The sequence below is a fragment of the Homarus americanus genome, unplaced genomic scaffold (assembly GCF_018991925.1).
Source record: "Homarus americanus isolate GMGI-L3 unplaced genomic scaffold, GMGI_Hamer_2.0 scaffold39155, whole genome shotgun sequence".
In the NCBI taxonomy this organism is placed as follows: Eukaryota; Metazoa; Arthropoda; class Malacostraca; order Decapoda; family Nephropidae; genus Homarus; species Homarus americanus.
Genome location: NW_024737042.1, coordinates 4134281 through 4156258, shown reverse-complemented (window position 1 = coordinate 4156258; position 21978 = coordinate 4134281). Strand labels below are relative to the sequence as shown.

At 37.2% G+C, this 21978-nt stretch overlaps 1 protein-coding gene across 4 annotated transcripts; it reads right to left on the bottom strand.

Annotated features, from left to right (window-relative positions):
- Positions 1–1930: 1930 nt before the first annotated feature.
- On the bottom strand, positions 1931–21120 carry LOC121872601 (U11/U12 small nuclear ribonucleoprotein 25 kDa protein-like). Of its 4 annotated transcripts, none has more exons than XM_042375456.1 (5): positions 20990–21120; positions 14869–15039; positions 12982–13079; positions 10518–10680; positions 4030–4080 (listed from the first exon to the last, which is right to left on the bottom strand). In XM_042375456.1, exons 2-5 carry the CDS (start codon positions 15026–15028, stop codon positions 4064–4066), a joined length of 438 nt encoding a protein of 145 aa, XP_042231390.1. In that variant the 5' UTR covers positions 15029–15039; positions 20990–21120; the 3' UTR covers positions 4030–4063. The 4 variants fall into 4 exon arrangements, with proteins under 4 accessions (XP_042231388.1, XP_042231390.1, XP_042231391.1 ...); XM_042375457.1 differs by lacking the exon at positions 4030–4080 and adding an exon at positions 4724–4929; XM_042375455.1 differs by lacking the exon at positions 4030–4080 and adding an exon at positions 9167–10340.
- Positions 21121–21978: the final 858 nt, after the last annotated feature.

The window sequence follows — 21978 nt, the reverse complement described above, 5'->3', positions numbered from 1 at the left end:
GGAGGTCTTCTCTGCTTAAGAGAGTGGTGTTGTCTGGTGCTCACGGTGAGGCAGGGGGGTATTTATATAATTCTGCCGGATCAAGAATCAAAATGTAAAGATGAGAAATGATGATGATTGGCTAAGATGAAGGCGGCAGCTGACCAATCACCGCGCAGTTCGAACACGAGGGCTGATTTGTGGAACTCACCGCGGTTGGCTGGTAAGCGGACGGCAAGTAACCAATCGGCAGTTGTAGGGGAGAGTATCCACTACTCTGTTACTTACAAATTATCCAAGTGGTTGGTTAAGATGCTATCCCCTCTTACAGGCCAGATATTTAATTCACATATACACAACAGCAGTGATTTAATTGATAAACTCAAGAAACGCAATGAACCATGTGAATTAATAAGTTTTGATGGACATTCACTTTTCACGAGGGCACCAGTGAATGACCTACTTTCATTCCTTAAAGGTAAATTGCATCTGTTTGATTTGACTATTGAACATGAAATTTCTCAAATTGATAGTTATGCATTACTGACAATGTTTTTAGGGCAAATGGAAAGTTTTCCAAACAAATATTTGGAATGAGCATAGGTAATTGTCTTTCTGGTCCTTTAGCCTGTATTTACATGGAATTTTTTTAAGCTAGATTACTATAATAACAATGGTGATGTTATTCCTCCATGGTACAGATATGTTGTTGATGTTCTATGTCTATTGCCTAGAAACAGTGACCCACTGGAATTTTTGGACAACCTTTAAGATCTTGTCCCTAGTATTACCTTCAAAATGAAAGAGAAGCAAATGGATCCCTTCCATTTCTTGATATGCTTTTAATGAGACGTGATCACAATTATAAATTTAAGGTGTACAGAAAGCCTATGCAGGTAGACAGTTTCATACATATTTTATCGAGTTACCATGAATCTACCAAAATGTCAGTTTTTTAAATGTTTGTGAATTTGTGACTTTATTTATTGAAGAAGAACTGCAATGCATTGAGTTCATTGCACAAGAACTTGGCTCCCCTTCATGTTTGATGATCTTTGTCTTAAAAGGGATAAAAAAATCCCTTTATTGTACTCATACTAGACAAGTTCCAACATTTAAGAATATTTTTACTCTACTTTATCACAATGAATTTGTCTTGTTAGTTCAATCCCTTAAATTACTAAATATTAATGTTGTTTTTAAGTATGACTCAACTATTACTAGTACTGTATGTTAATTAAGAACAGCCCAACCTTGAATGTAAATGGAAGTGTTTACTGTATTCCATGTAGCAATTGTAATGGAAATTATGTAGGTCAGACTGGGAAAGCATTACAACTTAGAATAAAACAACATTAGTATAATATTGGAACATCATCTGAAAGCAGTGCACTTTCTGTTCATACAAGGAACAATAATCATCCCATGGATTGGGAAAACAGTACAGAAGTGTTTAAATCAACATGTGTCACAGAAAGACTTCTGGTTGAAACAAGTCTGATTAGGGAAATTAATTCTATAAACCTTGGTGATGGTCAGTACAAAACTGATAATTTTACATAAATTTATTTGTCATTGGCCCAAGGTTAAAAATGCCTTGAAAGCATTTGAGGTAGATGATTAGTGGGTCTCAAGTTCTTGTCCTGGCTTGACCTTACTTTTTGTCTCATTTTTTATAAGCTCTACTTTCGTGTGCAGTGGAGGTGATATGTGGATTAGTAGATCCCATGTTATGTAGGTCACCCATTGCATATAAGCCTCTCTGTCCCTGTAAATTCAGTTGCCTCTGAATATGTCTTGAATAAAGACAAAAGCTAAGATGATCCAGTGTTTCCCATTTCCTGTGTGATTTTATCGAGATTTATCTTATCCACGTTCCAAGTGTGCATGCTCAAGTGTATTATAGTTGATATGAAGGAGCAGAATAAATAAAATGTTTTTATCTATACACTGAATTTCAATTTTTTTAATGACGTCTACCTACCCTTGGAGTAAATCACACTGTGAAAACTTTATGTATTAATATTACAAAAATCAGAATAAGATACAGTATGCACAATTAATATATGTACAGATTATGATAAGCAGCTGTCTACTAATACTTATAAAATGGGATTTCTGTATTATACAGCTACATTATTAACAATCAATTAATTTTAATTACTTGTTTCTCTTTCCAATTTGCTGTCGTTCTCTGTATTTCTTTACAAATGTTAACACTGATTTGTTCCTAATCTCAAATTCTAGCAACTTGGAATTATCATCAGTCAGTTTTTCCCCATTATAGCATAGCCAATATGTCTTCCAGATGTATCGCCAACTAATCTTCTTCTTCACTCCTCTCCGACTCTGACAACAAAAGATGATACTGTACACTTCTTACAACTTACTTTTACAAAATACAATAATATGTCTGTTAGTTGGAACTCTCCAATACCCAGAATTGAAATTGGGTCTGAATTTTTCCAGAAAAATTCCATTAATTTGGGTCTGTGAATGAGTTTCCGAGGTTGAAAATCAGGCACATTTTATGAGAAAACACCAGAAAATCTCTCCCAAATATTTTTCCCCCGGGTCTGGGAGCAAATTCCGAGGATGAAATAATGTGTACAGTAATTGTGGAAAAATCTGAAAACTCAATTTTATCTGGGTCTGGGAGTAAATTCGAGGAATGAAATAATGAGTAATTCTGGATAATACCAGAAAGTCTCCAATTTTTTTTTTCTGGTTCTGGAAGCAAATTCTGAGGATGAAATAAGGTTTGGATTCTCGAAAACTTTTCCCATTACCCAGAAAATTTCCGGGGATGTGGGATTATTCCAGGTTTGAGAGTCGTCTAAATACAAGGAAATGTCTCATCCCCAAAAGAGCTCTACACCAATTATTTTGGCTAACAGGGATATCACAGTAATGAAATAATCACCAGAAAAGATGATTTCAATTATTTTAAGAACAGGCAAGGTTTAGATTAGTTGATCAATAATGCAAAAAATATTGTAAATATCTCATCTAGAGCATAAGTTGCAATTTTGGCAAAAGTTTTATTGCTTAATACCTGGCATGGTTAACGAGGTACAGTACAGTGGTCCCTTGGTTAACGAACGCCTCGGTTAACAAAATTTCGGTTAACGAATTACCTTCCATAAGAATATTCAATTCGGTTAACGAAAAAATTAGGTTAACGAATTCCTCTCAACATGTTTTTGCTTGCTCACCAGCTGGAATATTAGTCCGCCAATACAGTTATCGGTTCTAGGGCTTAAATTCGTTCCCATTTGAGTAAATATCAAGAAGGTTGTACTATTCAATAATTTTCCAAGTTTTATATTAAAATTTTTAGTCATTTTAACAATTATTTAACATAATTGAAGTACAGGGACTAGTTTTTAGTGTGCCAAACAGCCACTAAACTCACCAAACAGGCGTCAGTTTGTATCTCTGGTCAGTAGAGGCAACATCTTGCTTGAGACTCTTGAACATAAACTATTTTTACGTTTTTACAGTACAATTATTGGTCATTCTGAAATTCATTTTACATATTGACAATATATAGTGCAGTGCAGTGTTGATTTAAAGAAAATAATCTTGAATTACACCTAGTGAACTTAAAATTTTATGGGTGAAATGACGGCATGAAGCATGGGGTGATTTCTCTTCCACCCCCAATTCCTTCTCTTCTCCCTTCTCCTCCATCCCCACTTCTAATTCCCATCATCATCATCATCAACAACCAGGAGCCCTCTACATACACACCTCAAAGTAAGTGTACTTTACTGCATTTATTTTTACTTTGTATGTTATTTTCGGTGAGCGGGAACCAATTACCCAAAATCCCGTTGAAACAATGTTTCGGTTAACGAACGACCTTCTGGAACGAATTGTGTTCGTTAACCGAGGGACCACTGTACATGTAACTGAAGCACTATCACCCAGAGCTCATGATTTACTTACCAAAGCGAGGGCCACATGATGTTTAAGACCTTGCTTCAAATCATATACAGTTGCTTCACGTGGAATGACCACACTCCAAAACCCTTTATCAGCTTTTTCAACATAGATTTTCATTGCCCTCCCATGTTCCAATTCAATTAAGGCATTTACCTGCAAAAGAAATCATTACAGTATATCAACAAACATGCTTTATTTATATACTGTACTGTAATTCAAGACAACAATCTTTCCGTTAAGTAACACTGCCGACTCTTGTAACTGAGCTACCTTCAGCACCACACAGATCACAAAATAACTCACTGCCTCAGTCCAGGAATATATCCCCAATGTTGAATATTTGAGAATGAGTGCAAAAGTGAACCAAGTAAAACATAAATAACTCCGGGAAATGTAATTAGAAAGGTGTTGGATAGGCCTGAGACGATAAAAATTAAATGCTTCAGTGATATATGAGGAAAATTCCTTAAAATATATGACAATGAGATAAATGCAAATACTGAACACTGATATGTCAAAGAAGTTTAAATAGTGAGTATGGGGACATGCAAGAGGGGTAATTGCACAAAAATCTTTAGTAATAAGTAAAATTCCTTGTGTGTTAAGGGAGTTTTGCATGATCCACCCAAAATAGATGGTATATAGTGTAAGACATCAAGAAAGAATCATCCTGATAAATTAAAAAAAATTCATACTTCCTCGAGTGTAACTTGTGGATGAAGGTCAGTTAGTATTGGGTCATCTTGTAAAAGTTGACTGAGGGCACCCTGAAAAAATTTCTTCAATTCAGCATGAGAGAGTGTCTTCAATTCTGATTCATCATTAACATCCATCTCTGTCTCTTCACTTTCCTTGAAGTCTTTGGCTGTATCTCCTAAGATGGATTTTGTTTCTTCCTGTTGCAAAGTCATCATGTGTCTATGTTCAGGTTGCATGTCCATTGTAGACTGCATTATGATAAAAATTGATGTATAGCAAGCTTAGTATTCAACTTTCAATTTTCTGAAACACACGGAGTAAAAGAGTTAAATAAATCTTTGTGATCCAAAAAAATTTTAAATACGAAGTTGAAGGAAGTGGTAAGTTTGTTATGAACTTCAAACACCTCCTTTCAATTTCTTTAAATGACTTTGGGTTGATTTACTGGGTTTTATTGTTACTGGAGAAAGGGAGGGGAGATGAAATGAGCAGAGAGACGGAGGAGAACGGTGAGTCAGTTGTGAGGTATCGAATGAAAGAGTGAGGGTAAGGTGGCCAAATCAAAGTATTTTAACTTGTTCTTTTAAGTTAATTTAAGTGAAATGTGTAGGTTATCTATTACAGTATACTGTAATTCCTTTTATCCAAACTCGTCGGGATGTGCCTACAAGAATATGCTATAATTAACATTAGGTCAAAATTTGGTTCAGCGATAGCATGACTCACTGGTCATCATTATATGTCCCCTTCAAGGCTAAGGAACTCTTGAAGGTGGAGTGGAGATGTCACTCTGACTTCTTCACAGCCTCTGGGGAGTCTCATGCTGCTTCACAATGTCAAGCTTCACCTCCATAGACATGTTTCTCCTAGGTGCCTTGGCCTTCCCAGGCATTTTCAAAGTTACATTGCTCACTTCAGTCACAAAAACATGATAATAATGATAAGGACTCAATTCTTTTATGAAAATAACATAAGAAATGTTGTGATGGAGGTATGGTAAGGGATTAGTGGGTCATGCTACTGATCAGTGTCAGGTGGGGTGAAGGGTTAGTGGTCTCATGCATGTCAGATCACCCATTGTTAGGGTGGGGGATTAGAGGGTCGCATAACCTGAAGATGTCTTGAATAAATACAAAAGCTATGTAGCAAATATATTTAAGGTTAGCAAAAATTTTTATGAACTTTTATTCACAACATCTGCCTAATTGTTAGAGCAGTGGTCCCCAACCTTTTGTAGGCTCTGGGCAACATTTATTGTAAATATAGTGGAGGGCACCAAAACTTTGGATCACATTCAAGAAAAAAATAATATTCACATATACAGTACAGTTACTGTATTTGCAGTTCTACACACCTAACTGTTACCAGTTACATACTTTTTATATTTACTCTTGAACAGGACATGTTTTTTTACCCCAATGAGAAGGCTGGCGCTCTCTGTGGGCCTGGTCTGGGGTAAATACACATGTCCTGTACACGACAGACTCGGGACAAATGCGCAGTTCCTCTCTCTCTCTCTCTCTCTCTCTCTCTCAAAAACTATAAAGTTGTATCAGGTTATTACATACTATTTTCATTCATTTCACTCTTACAAAGAATCCCAAATAATTCACTAATTTTCTAAAAACCTTTGCAAGCTCCATAATATGGTTCTGTGGGCCCTGGCACCAGCGAACTACAGTTTGGGGACCACTGCACTCATTTCTCTAACAGTTAGACAAATGAGTGAGAGGCAGCAGTGGGTGGAAACGAGGGAGGGACCCAAGAATGCGGTCAATTGTGGGGGCAAGGGTTGGGTCTGTCCCCTCCCTCCCTCACCACCACCACCTAATCTTAATGAACAGCATCTGTTCTAATTGTGTTAAGAGAGAAACGCGTAAAGTGAACAACATAACATATGGGATTAATTGAAATAGAGACCGGGCCGACCCCCAAACTCCACTTTTTCAGACACAATACGTACGTTGTAGTAAAAATAACTTCTTAATTTTATGATGGTATGCACACACAATTAATAATTAAGAGAAATATCAATAATATATTAGGTTTTTTAACACTTACATTAGTAGAAAAGATGGCTGGGCACATGGGGATGGGGGGTTGGTTCCGAGGCAGAGGGCAGATTATTGGCCCTCACTTGTATCACTTGTATCAATTGTATCACTATCCACCACAGAGGCTTGCAGGGCCTCTTTGTCAAACCCCTCAAAGTCCATATAAGTCCATATCCTCACTATCATTATCACTATCACTGACTTGGACCGGCTGTGGTGGATGGCGGGTGAAGAACTCGGTAATGTTTTGATGACTGGGCGACCTTGTGCGCACCCTGCTCGCGCCGCTTACACAACATGGCGGATGGCGGGAGGTTTGGATCCAAAAATGGCGCGGTTCGCCAGCCGCTCTCCGCGTAAAGGGGTACACGCACCGCGGAATGTGAGCATTCCGGTTTCGGCAGGGTACCGCATAAACGTTGAAACGCGGAATGTGGGACCGCGTAAAGCGAGGGTTGACTGTACATATATTCTTATGGGAAAATTATGTTTAATTTACATTTTTTTTTTTTAATTTAGCGGTGGTTTTCAAGAAAGTAATCACCGCGTAAAACGAGAGGTGGTTGTACTCTAATGAGGCTTAGAAATAAAGAAAATATAAAATAAAATTAAAAATCAGAAAAATGAATAGCATGTGTGTATGTGAGGAAAGTGAATATATGCATGGACTGATGGAAGCAATAGGCTGTAACTGCGTTGCTAATTCACCAGTCGTCACCCACCCAGCCAGCACTCCATTCTCCTTGTGTGACATCACGGTATACACACACACCCAGAAATGGGGTCTATTACTGGGTTTTTATTACTTTTAATTTTGTTTTATTATATTATTATTATTAATACTTTAGTTTTTTTTTGGGGGGGGGGTGGAGGGCGGAATTAGCCCACCCGGGCACAGGTCAAACGACTCACAACGGAGCCTGGGGTCGAAAATAAAAAGAACGGAAAGAAATTGTAAATATAGAAAAAAAAGGTTATACTGTATCAATCTACACCACGAAGATGCCGGAAAACCAGCTTTTTAAAGTGAGACAGATTGTAAGAGCATGGAAACACAGAAGAAGGTAGAGCATTCCACAGTTTGGCTGTGTGAGGAAAGAAGGAGGTACTATAACGGGTTATTCTCGTGTGACTGACATCCACAGAGAAACGGTGGGCACCGCGGGCAAGACGTGTGTTACGAACCCACGGCCTTGCCGGTGGTACACAGGATGTCAAATCCACCGAACATTGCCCATTAAAGTACCTGTAAAAGAGAGAGTGAAGCAACATTGCGGCGAAGAGAAAGGGAAGAGAGATTGTCGACTAAAGGAGGAGAGTTAATAAGACGAAATGCCTTTGATTCCACCCTATCTAATAGCTGGACAGAAGAAGAGCCACCCCAGATATGAGAGCAGTACTCCAAGTTAGGATGAATGAATCCCTTATATACTTGGAGCAACTGCTCAGGAGTGAAGTAGCTGCAGCATCTGTACAGCATTCCCAACTTTCGGGAAGCAGCTTTAGTTATACTAAGGATGTGTGATTTCCAGGACATATTGGAGGAAATGATGAGGCCTAACATATTTATTTCAGAATTTGGGAGGATGATACTAGTTGTCGTCTATTACTATTACTTTTATCCACTTCACCACTGATTGGCTTGTTAGCCACTTGGGCGGTCGGTTATGTCTCTGTTACACACTGTTGGCAAGTATTGGGCATGCACTGCCTCCTGAATATATCAGAACCTACTCCAGAGTTGGTCAAGTCTGGCCTTGAAAGAGCTCACACTTGGTGCTGTCACAACACTCTCTGGCAGATTGTACCTCAAGTTCACAATTCTCACTAAAAAAAAGTTTGCCCTCATGGTTTTCTGGTCTTGTGGCTTCTTCAACCTTGAGCTGTGACCCCTTGTGGGGCGGGAGTCCTCCAGGTACATACATTCCACCGAGTAGTGCCCTCTGAGTTGTTTATACACTTTGAAGTTGGTCATCTATTACTACTGTATTACTGCACTATTAATTTTGGTCACAAACTATATACACTCAACACAGCCAGTCACCACACTTGGAGCCTGGAGTTGCAAGGAGCTACGATTGGCCGATAGTATTTTTCTTGCATAATCATCAGTATGTTCCCATTTATCTACATTTTGCAGTAATATACTGTACTGTATTTTCGTGAATAATGAAATAATACAGGTATGCAGATATTCTAGTATGTTACAAACAAGCATGTTATGGTTGGTTTCTGTTATTCCCTTCTCAAAGCAAACTGTTGAATGACAGTAGCAATTCAGTAATTATGAGAAAATTTTTGACAACCTAAGAATTAAACAAAGGTGGGTACGCGCAACTTTTTTTTGCGCTGCACCCACAACCATTTTTTTAAATTTTGCTACATCCGCAACGCGTAACTTTAAAAAAAAAATAAAATAAATAAATACTAAAATAATTTTTTTTGCCTATTTACAAGTAAAACAAAATATAATTGATACAAAAAAGTTAATATCAATATTTTATTACAAAATTTAAAAAAAATGCCTCACTGCCACTGGTCTCAGTGGACTGGCTGAGACTCGCAACTCTTTGGAAAAATGTTCGGCGCAACTGCACGCGCAACCGAAAAAGTTGCGGCACAATTTGAGCTGCAACTTTTTGTGGCACAACTGCCCACCTTTGCAATTAAAGAAGTGTCTCCGTAATAGAAAAGTAATAGACTATTATCTATTACTTTGCCTATTATTACAATTACAAACAACCAAAATATTTTGATATACAGATACTGTATTACAATTTAAAACCCCATAACAGTCTATTACTATTATGTACTTATTACTATTACCCCATGTCTGACACACACACACGCATCTCAGAGTCCGCTGGTTGACTGCCTGGCTGAACAGTGTTGCATCACCCAGAAAATGGTTTGAGTGTGGAAGGAGCTACTTTTTTTTTTAAATATGTGCTATTGTATTTTATGATATGCTATGCATCAATTTTATTGTTTATCATAACAAGAAATTAGAGCAAACACCTTCCACCAATCAAAAAGCCCGGCATGGTTGGAACAAAGCTGTTACAGCGCTAGTGGTAGCAGACTCGCAAATGAATGATTTCAGTTGCATTTGGATTCCTGGAAGATTCAGATAGTTGGAATTTGGATAAAGGGAGTTGCACTGTATTGACACAGATATGGGCTAGGAAACTCTTAAAAATATGGGTAGTAGGTGTAAGGGGACGGACATGAGGGAGGAGTTAATGTGTGTGTGCATGTTGGGAAAACATGGTATCAAATGATTTTGGGGGATAACTGTGAAATTGGGATGTAGTGAAGTAATGGCCAATGAGTAAACCAGACATTTTGGGACCTTGTTGTGGAAATAAAAACATTAGAGCAGAATATTTTTGGAAGAAAAATTAGAAAGAATGAATGACAAAGTGAGACAAAAGAATGCCTTGTACTTCAATCTGGTTATCCTGTAGTACATGTATCATAGTGAGGAGGAACTTACAAGAGTGAGTAACCAATTCAATAATTCATGAATTATTTAACAGTTCACTTATTACAAAAAAACAAAAATACATGTAAGCTGGTGAGCTACTAAACAGGACAAATTCTCCATTTGTTTTGCCTGTAAACATGACAATACAGCAGACAGGTTTCCAGACTGGTTCTCTAGAATTAAAGGAATTTGTATATGTAAAGAAACATGGAGTGATTAGTCAAAAGTTCCCCAAATCAAACTACCTACAATATATATTCAAAATTTCCAGGTGAACCATAAGAACTCGACAATAATACCTGCAAGGAGGAGTATAAATATATTCACAGAAGCATTTATAACTAATTTACCTTCATTCACAAGCATCTGAGACGAGTCTCGAAGCAGTACTCTTCTTCCAGGGTCATTTTCAAGGCCTAGTTCAAGTCTGTCCACATTCCAATTTCTATCATACTCAATGCGTGAAGCCCATAAATACAAAGTTCCTGACTGCTTAGTGCCTTTTACTGGAACCTGGAATTTGATAAATTTATAGGTACAGGTACCACAAAATTACAATATCCAGCTAACATCACAGTGAGATGTAGAGCAATTGATAATACCACATTAAAATTATATTAGTAGATACGTATAATAATAAATGTGAACCTAAATTAAAGATTTGATAAATCGAATTAAAATCTGAATCCAGTCATACCTACCCTAATACCCATTACATGTTTTACAGTAATATCTCCGTTAGCCGGAACTCTCTTATAGCCGGAATTGAAATTTTCTCGGAAAATCGTTCCCAAAGCCGGAATTTTCCAGAAAATTCCGGGTCTGGAAATGATTTTCCGAGGGTACTTTTTTCCAGAAAATTCAGAGAAAATTTTCCCGATACAGTAATCCCATGTTTATCGCGGGTTTTTTTTATCGCTGTTTTTGACCATTCGTGTTTTTTTTTTACTAAAAAATTTTATGTATATAAAATATCCTTTAAAAACAAAAATTTTAATTTCGTGCCATTTTCGATATTCCCCTGTGCGGTGCGGCAAACAGACGCCACCCTTTCCCGCCTCAGACACCCGCTGCTCCGAAAAGCCTCAGTCCACACGTGCCTCCCGTACTGTGAACGCTACTGTGATTTCCTCTTCTGTTTGTCCTCCCATGTGCATTCCACATGGCTCCAGGACATAAGCCAGCCTCATCAAAGGCAAATATTACTAGCAAAGACTCTAAAGTGGCCAAGAGATCAAGAATAGTGATAACCTTAACAGAAAAAATTGTTTTATTGGACAAGCTCAGAGGTGGTATGAGCTACGGCTCGAGATGTAGAAAAGACTGACAATTTATTTGTGTCTTTTGTCAGAATACAAGTCTTCCAGTGGAGGAATGTGGGTGGAAGAGGACTGGCTGGCTGGCGTGACTGCGTGAGGGCGGGCAGACACCAATAAAAGCAGGGGGAGGCTGGCAATGCGGGTGTTGCCGATCTCAGCGAAATATCCTGTATAATAATTTTTATTTACTTGTTAATAATTTTTTTTTGTATATAACTGTGTTTACGTTTTTCCATTATTATACTACAATATGATTAGTTTCAAATAATGATGTTAGTAAATGCCGGTACAGTGTATCAGTAATCAGTATGACCACTGGGCCGTGAGTGGAGAGCATGGCGTGGTTAAGTGCATGACCTATCTGAGCTGTTCAGTGGCCACAGGTACAGTGATCCCTAAAAGAGTATTCGCGGTTTTGGCTTTTCGGGGGGATTTCCGGAACTTAATTCCCGCAAAAAATACAGGATCACTGTACCCAAAAAATTATGGAAAATACAGAGATGAGGAAGTTTTTCCGGGTTTCAGAGATGAAAATCGGGCATTTTCTGAAAATTCCGAGAAAAATTTTCCAGTACCATGAAAATTCTGGAAAATTCTGGGGATGGGGGATATTTTTCCAGGTTCGAGAGATGATGTAATGGGTACTATCTGGAACTTCCGAGAATATTTTTCCGTTACCCGGAAAATTCCAGGAATGAGGGATTTTTTTCCGGCTTTGAGAGTCGTCTCGTTACCCGGAAATATAAAATTCCCGGAAGTGCTCTGCACCAATTGTTCCGGCTAACGGAGATATCACTCTTTTCTCGAATTAACAAAGTAATTCGAGCCACCCCTTTCCGTTAAATTGAACTTTCCATTATTTTCGCTCAATTTAGTGAACTACTTCACAAAATCGAGCGTGATTCCATTAAATTTCTGCTAAATTAAACTTTCCGTTATTTTTACTCGATTTAGCGAACTACAGTAGTTCACTAAATCAAGCATGATTCCGTTAAATTCCACCCCAAATGCACCGCTTGGTGCATGGGGTTTGTTTACATCTGCTCAGTCTGTGTCCTGCCATCACCATGTGTGTTGTTCACTGCTACCTCTTGGTCTACATCTCAAGTCAATTAACTACTGTGCTTAGACATCACGCTGAAAGTCTCTCAGAAATCTCAGAAAGGAAGTGGTGTGGAGGAGAAAGTTAAAAGAATGCGACTATCAATTGGAAAAAAGTTTGGAAATTATAGAAAAATTGAAAAGCCATGAATAATGTTTTTATGTACATATCGTGTGTCTGAGGTGTCTCCATAGGTGTGAGCGTATTAATGGAATTAATCTTGATTTAGCGAACTAGTTCACTAAATCAAGCGAAAAATAACGGAAAAAATTCCTTCCGCTAAACCAAAAGTTCGTTATATCGGATTCCGTTAAATCAGTAGTATACTGTATTTACTAGAAAAAAATTATTGTTACACACATACAAGGTATACTATAACTAAATCAGCCTTACTTGAAACTGTGCTTCTTTCCCTGTGCAGAAATTATTAACATTATCAGCTAGATCAACTCTTCCATCCTTTATTGGTTCTCCCATTAAATGAGCAATACCTGGAACACAAGAGTTGTCTTTATAAAAGATGGCTGAATTTCATTTAAACAGACATTAGTACAGTAATGCAACATTAAGCAAATGTATGGAAGAAATTTGTGGTTGTATATAGATTTTTACTGTTTTCTTATAGGCAGAAATACAGCCACAGATATTCCAAATAAGAGTAGTACAGTACCGAAGTGATTACAGGCAGGTCCTGCTGAATGAGTAACTGATGAACAAGAATTCAGTTTAACTAGTACAGGCAGTCCCTGAGTTACAAACGCCTGCACTTACAAACGGATCCCAATATATTCATCACAAACACCTGTAACTAAAATCTCATTTTTTACATTACTATACTATCATTATCCTATATTGTTTAACAAATTTATTTACAGTACAACAGTATTTTCTTTATTTCTAAGCCACATTAAAGTATTGTAATGATGTGCACTTGGAGTACGGAATCCCCAGTTTTCCGAATTCTCTCCCAAATTTTTCCCAGGAAATCGAAGATGGCTACACCGAAAATTGCTAAGTGATTGATCATTAAACGAGGGATACCTGTACACACAGTGTGATACACAATGTTCCATTAAAGTTGTTTACCAGATGTTGCACGAAATCTAATTAACTTATCTTGTGCATAATATGAGGGAACTCCGTGTGTAATTACAGTTACTTATATCTCATATGAATACCGCTGGACATCACGTCTTTCATGTAATTGTTTCATTTTATTTTGACATGATTTCTTTCTACTCACTGGTGCAGCTGTGCACCCCTGCCCCTTCTAGCCTCGATCAGATCCCACACAGTTATCCACATTGTCAAAACACGCCGATATCCGACAAAAAGTTATTACAGGCAATAATGTTATATTTGGCAATCTGAGTGTAATACAGCATACAGGTATATACAGTACACAAAGATTGTATACCAACAATTATAGATGATCTGACCATTTTAAAGAGGTTGTGCCAGCCCTTCATACCAGAAGAATTAAAGTGTAAACAAACAAACACACACACACATGCCACATTTAACATAACACCAGCTGATGTACCAACCATGAGTGCTGGCAATTGTTCATTATTTTGCTGCCGGCAACAATGCTAACAGATGGCCAGATACTTATTGTAAGATCATTAGATGCCAGATAAGTATTAATATTTGGTTTAAATCAATTCATAAAGAGTAAAACAACCTATCGTTTACAGGCAGTCCCTAGGTTACAAATGTCCGACTTCTGAACATCCACTAATACGAACGAAATTAAACTTGAAATTTACAGTATTTTATTTACCTGATGACTTATTTTCTACTTTCATTTACTGTACAAGTATTTAGTCATACTATTTCTTATTTTCCCTTAAATTAAGTAATTTTAGATTTATATTAGGACTTAGGCTATGATAAAGTGGGATTTTAATCATTGTTCTATAAGTACACAATGCACATTGCACGTGTTTCAACTTAAGTACATTTTTTACTTCAGAATTTCCCGAGGAACAGAACTCATTCATAAGCTGGAGACTGCCTGTAATACTGTAGTAACATGCAATATAAAGGTTCTAGTAAGGTATGCTGTGATACTTGATAGGCAACTTTAAAAGAAGTTATCATTATTGAGAGGAAAACAGGTCATCCTATAAAAATTCTTATGAACAACCTTACAGTATTTCCTTTACTGGAATTTAGACAACATATTTACTACCCATGAGTTCATGCATGGATCTGATGATCTGATTCTTAAATAGCTCGGAGAAACAAGAACAAAATAAGCTCGTATACTATATTTACCTCTGTGTGATCGAAGAATACTGAGACTTTCCTTATAATATCCAGACTGTTTTATACCATCCTGAATACAGGACTTGAAGTAGAATGCACTGCCAATCACTATAAACCCACCAAGGGCTGCAGTTCGGGCAAGGGTTGATACACTTGGCAAAACAAACATCACACAATGTCCTTGAATAAAAAATATATAAAAAATTATATACAGTATAATATATATATATATATACACATATATATATATATATATATATACACATATATATATATATATATATATATATATATATATATATATATATATATATATATATATATATATATATATATATATATATATATATATATATATATATATATATATATATATATGGTGTCTATAAAGTCTATGTGCAGTTTAAAATGTTAATAACTTCAGTTCTATAGGAGACAAAAACAATCTGTAAAGTGTAATAGAAACAATTTATTCAAGTTAAAAAAAAAAATAATAATATTTATTCTATTTTATTTCTCTTTTTTTTTCTAGATAATCAACCCTACACTGTATGGAAGGGCTTAAAATCGTATTGTGCTTTGTATCCGTAATGATGGTGGATATGTTGAAAATTTAAATCCTAATATATACCTGTATATATAGTACAGTACAGTATACAGTATATATTTTTTAGATATATTACAATGGTAATATTTCCATTTTTATAAAGTTGAGAGTGTAGTTATAATGTTGTGTAAATGGAAAGTAAACTACAAGTGATATCCCAGCTAGCCGAAACAGTTGGTGCAGACTACTTCTGGGAATGAGAGATTTCCGGGTAACGAGACGACGACGACTCGAAGCAAAAAAATTCCTCGTCCCAGGAATTTTCCGGATTTTTACGGGTAACGGAAAAATGTTCTCGGAAGTTCCTGAAATTGCCCATTACATCATCTCTCGAACCCGGAATTTTCCGGTTAACGGAAAAAATTTCTCGGAATTTTCCAGAAAATGTATCCCTTGGAAAATCGTTCCCAAAGCCTGAATTTTAGCAGGAATTTTCTGGAAAATCCCGGCTTTGGGAACGATTTTCCGCAAAAATTTCAATTCTGGCTATTGGAGAGTTCCGGGTTTGAGGGATTCCAGCTAACGGAGATATTACTGTACTGTATTACCAAAATTTCTGTCTGAAAGGAACCAATGAAATAACCAGACCACTTTTTCCTTCTCATGGATTAAGAAAGCATTTATATTCTATGGAGAAGTATCCTCAAGATGTTGGTTCAGGTGCACCACTGTTGTAAAGTACTGTACTGTATTACAAGATCATTTTTTCTTAGAGATGATACTAGATGATGATAACTACTGTATATTATTTTAGGTTTGGTAAGGTTAGGTAAGTTAGGTTGGTTCATTGTATAAATAAATATTCCCAGACCCTGGAAAATGATTCCACAAGTTAATACTAACCTGGCAACTACTAGTCTACACCTACAGCCCCAATAATATAAGAAAAGAAAATACTGACATCTACCAAACCTAACCTACACAGTAATACTTAACAACAGTTGTTCATCTGAACCACAAACTTCAGGACAAATCTCCATAGACAGCACATGTCGATGCTTTTTTTTACCTCGTGAGAAGGTAAAAAAGTGGACGGAAATTTTTTTTATTTATACTGTACAATGTTTATGACTTTTTCTGTCCTGAACACTCCTGTACAATAGAGAGATACGAGTTCTGTTACAAGTAGTTCCATACTTTCAAAATCCTTTATGTATTTAAAATCCTTACGCAGTATAAGGAATATTGAACTCAGTGAGCATATCACTTTCTATAAACTTGTTGGAAAAAAGTTTGGTTAACGTGTAGTTTAATGCTGCCAACGATTCTAGCAAGACCACACTGCTTTTCCAACATAATTTTTGTTGTTAATTGCTAGTGACAGTGTTATCCTTTGGGGAAGTGTTTCTTTCTTATAATTTATACTATAATACTGTCGTGGAGCCATGGGAGGGGGAGTGTGTAGTGCGTGAGTCGTCTGAATCGCATTAACCTGCTATATAATACATGACCCAACTTTGAGAAAATAGTGTTTCCCCAATAGGGGAATATGTTATGTTAAGTTTAATAAGGTTTAAGTTAAATACTGACAACATTATATAACCACTCGGGGGGGGGGTCGATGGGGGTGAAGGCCCCCCCACTGGGGGGTTAGGTTAGGTTTGGTTAAATAAGGAAAACATTAGTTTTTTGTTTTCCCCAGAAAAATACTATCTCCAATAAAATAAAACAGCAAAATTCATGCAGGAAAAAAAAAATTGCTGGCGAAATCGCTTGCAGCACTTAAGTAAGCGTTTACCAAAAGTTTATTAATGGGTTGAAATAGACCCCAATACTGATATTATTACCTAATTGTCTCATTTTGTAATTAATAAGCATGCACAACTTATCTTGATCTCTACCCCACACAATATCAAGTCTGAAGAATCCTATACTGAACTGAAAACCAAAATTCGGAGTAACAGGCCAAGGTCGGTGTTAATTCTTAGTACAGTACAGTATTTTTAATTCTACAAATCTCCTCTGCTCCTGAATTAGCTAACCAACTGTAGGACATTTCACCATAAAAAATTAATGCTTCCTTACCTCATGAAAATGACATACAGAGTGCACAATGAGAATGTTTCCCGTAATATAATTTTCACGAATTTTTCCTTCGTGATTACTGAACTACCCTAGGTGCATCCACGCTGACCACACTTATTGCTTATGTCTGAAACGTCTCAGCTGCCAAGTCTGGAAATGTTCCTTAATAAAATGAACTCATCTAACTTGTCAGACCTAATCTAACCTAGAAAACTTAAACTAACCTAACCTAAGATAATGAAGTTACACTCCTCGCCATTGCATTATGCGCGAGGTGGCCGACGGGAAGTAATCTTTGCTGAAGTGTCTCGCACCTCTCCACGCCAGCCAGCTGGGGGCCGAGGCAGGCATTGTACGTCTGGCAGCGAAGGGATATTCGAGGACAAGTCAGCCAGCAATCAAAAGGTTCACCAGTTGCCAACGTAAATTTTGTGAACGAAGATTTATGAGTTTTACCCCCTCCCATTCCCCCCGTAATTGACCTTATTTATTGCCACAATGCCCGTTGTTTCTTTGTTTTCATTTACCACAATGGGCAAGAGGAAAGATTTGACAAAAGAACAGATAGCGTCAATTATTATTCTGCATAAGGGCAAGAAACCTGTAGAGGAAATGTCAAGAATTATTGTTGTGAGTGAACAATCAGTTCAGATTTGGATTAAACGATTTCGAGATGACGGCGGGTTGGCAATACCAGAGCACAACGGACGACAAGGGAAGGCTCGAAAAACTTCCCAACGCACGTTAACTGTTCTTAAGAGGCAACTTGAGCTTAATCCACGACTGTCAGCACGGAAATTGAAAGAATAAACCCTGTACTTCTAGGTGATGTTTCTGTAACGACCGTTCATCGCTGCATTCATGACGGCCTGCAGTTTCGCAGCCACCACACATGCAAGAAGCCACTCCTCACCCTTGTCCAGAGGCAGCGTAGGGTCGCTTTTGCCAAGGCTAACGCTCAGTTGGATACGACCAAGTGGCAGCACGTGCTGTGGAGTGACGAGGCAACGTTTTCTTTTACTGGAAGTTGTACTTTTATTGTGTACAGGCACCCCGGGAGTGATTCGCTTGACCCCAAGTTCACTTTTAGCACAGTTCAGCATCCTGAGTCACTTATGGTGTGTTGCTTCTCGTACTTTGGAACTGGTGATCTAGTTGTGCTACCTTGGAATCTGATGAACCTGGAGCTGCTTTGTGATTATTTGTCCGGGTCTTTTGAAAAATGCCGCGGTGATGTGTTTATGCAGGATGATACCCCATGTCACACAGCAAAATCTGTAATACAGCAGCTTGTTGACTGTCAGGTGCGTAGACTTCATAAGTGATTGGCCAAGCAATTTGTCTGACCTTAACCCGATAGAAAATAAGTGGAGCATTATCAAGCTTTGTCTACAAGGCAAGGACTTATGTACCATCCCCAAGCTGCAGGCAGCCATTTGTGAGGAGTGGAATAATTTAGACCCACAAATAATCCACAACTTGGCAGAGTCAGTTCCTTCATGCCTGCAGGAGTGTATCAAGAGAAAAGGGAGGCCTATAGACTACTGGAAGTTTGTTAACTTCTCAGATAGTTTTTTTATATTAATATTTCATCTTGTTTATGTCCGTCACGACCCCGCGCATAATGCAATGGCAAAGAGTGTGTTATCTCCTATTATCATGTACGGTACAAGAAAAATATCCCATATGAAAGGGATTATCCACAGTTTGAACATACCAGATAGTGCTACAATACTGTATATGACTTATCATTTATAAAATGAATCAACTTAACCTATCAGATTTAACCTAACTTACAAAACCCAATGTAACCTAACCTAAGATATATTCTATCATCATCTTACAAAAACAAATCCTGTTGGTGGTGAAGTGGTAATGCAAGTTCTCTCACCACTATGTAAGTATTCACCTCAAACATACGTGGGTAGGGTGTCATCCAATGTGACCCTACTAAACATCACATGTTTCCTCTGGGGTACTCTGCTTGATTAAGATCAACCAGTCACAACTCGGTATAGGCCCCCCGCCGTGACCCCCTTGAATTTGAATTTATTTCCAAGATGTCTCCCTTGTGCAATGGCTGTGATGTAGATTACTTCCAAGCAATCGCAAGATGTCACATTGAGTATAATGGTGAGGCATTGAAATTTCTCCTGGAACACAGTGTGCTGCCAACTGAGGTTAAATGTACGAACTGTAACCAGCCCTGTAGCTATCAAGCTGACCAACACCTTTGCTTCTGTGGAAAAATTGCCAACCGGAAGTCAAGAAAACAGAAGTGTAATTATAAAGTGTCGCGCAAGCTCTACCCCTACGCAGTTAGAGGAACAGCAGCCAGTGCGAACTGTGTATGATGACGACCCTGATGACTTCAATTCACAGTCTTCTAAGTCTAATTAAGGTAAACACTACTGATTCCAAAACCTAAAAATCGCTGGATAACCCCAATGCTAATTTTACATAGGTTAGGTTAGCTTTGCTTAGCTTAGCTTACGTTAGGTTAGGTTTGGTGCAATTAGTGGTAGAAATGAAGGTTAGATTCGTTCAAAACATAAAAAAAACATTAGAAATTCAACTTAAAAAAAAACTTTGAAAAAGGTAAGATTTTCGATTTTTTCTCAAATTTATCATGAGCGGGTAAAATGCCATAGAAGAAAAGTGTTTTAGAATGGTCAATTGGTCATAACTACTAATTAAAAATATATATATATATATATATATATATATATATATATATATATATATATATATATATATTTATTTATTTCATGTAGATCCACAATGAAAACATGGATAAGATAAATCTTGATAAAATCACACGGGTAAAGGGAAACAGAGCACCTTAGCTTTCATCTTTATTCAAGACATCTTCAGAGGCAACTGGATTACATGGACAGAGGTTAAAATATATATATATATATATATATATATATATATATATATATATATATATATATATATATATATATATATATATATATATATATATATATATATATATATATATATATATATATATATATATATATAAAGTAAGTTCCGGGAATGGCCACTACGGAATATATACTGATTCTCTACATATTTCTTGTACACTTTTTGGCGCAGAAAGTATTTAACATTTATAGTGAAATGTTCTGATGTTGGTAGTTCACAAGGGGTCACAGCTCAAGGCTGAAGAAACTGCAGATCCAGAAAACTGTGAGGGCAAACTTTTTTGGAGTGAGAGTTGTGAACTCTTGGAACAATCTACCAGAAAGTGTTGTGACAGCACCGAGTGTGAGCTCCTTCAAGACAAGACTTGACCAACACTGGAGCAGGTTCAGGTACATTCAGGAGCCGGTGCATGCCCAGTACTTGCCAACAGTGCGTAACAGAGACGTGACCGATCGCCCAAGCAGCTAACGAGCCGATCAGTGAAGAGGATAAAAGTAAGTAAACGGTAGTTTAAGTGAGGGTCTTTAAAATTACACAGTACTGTACATTTTGTCCACATCTTACCTGGGGTCCTTTTGGCATTTTTTTAATTTCACAAGATGTTTGATTTACTTGAACTCCGACTATGTGGGATAGCTCACGCGTCCATCTTGGTCTTGTGTTTACATCAGCTATAGCTGGCACCAGTCCTCCACCTGAGCCGTGTCAGAGGCCCAGTAACCCTTGTCAAGTTTGTACTTATTGGTTTGATTTCATTTGATTTATTTGGAAAAAATCATATATGCAACCATACCTGAACGTTTGCCGAGGGTAACACATAGAGTATTAAAACATTTATTTCCAATGTGGTCCTCAAGAAGGATTTAAAATGATTAAAAAGTTCACATGATATTTTTCACATAATTATGCCTCTGTCGCACTATTTTGTTTTGCTATGGGATCTCACGAAAAAAAAAGTATATAGGTTTGGTCTGAGGAAGAAGTAACATTATCTACTCAGAAGTAAAGGAAAGTATCAACGTAAGTAACTTGTGTCAAGATCTATTTTGAAGGATGAACTGAGACTGACAAGATCAAATCAATCCTCTAGATTTCTAGTGTATTATCAATATTACAGCCAGCACCGCACTCAGCAGTTAGAAAATCGTGCGGAAAGATCCAGGTAATGAACAAAATCCTTCATGAAAGCGAAATTCTCCAAGATTCTGGAGCCTGGCTTTAGGAGGTGCGGGGCCCAATTGAGAACAATTTTGGTGGGCCCCAGGTTCCCAGCCAAGGTCTGTAGAATCATAGAAATATAAATAAAGTCTGTTATAGACTTTATATCTCTATGGTAGAATGGAAAGTAATCAAAATGTGCGCTTAAAAAGTGCATGCGAGTTAATGAACCAAACAGATCTAAGCTACATTTTAATATAAAATTGCATACATGTGAGCCTACAAGTAACAAACAAAATGTGTAGATCACCTCTGAAAAGTACATAGTTACAATACCACTTGTTTTAGAGACTGTGAAATGATTTATTAAAAATATTAAATTCAGGTACAGCAAA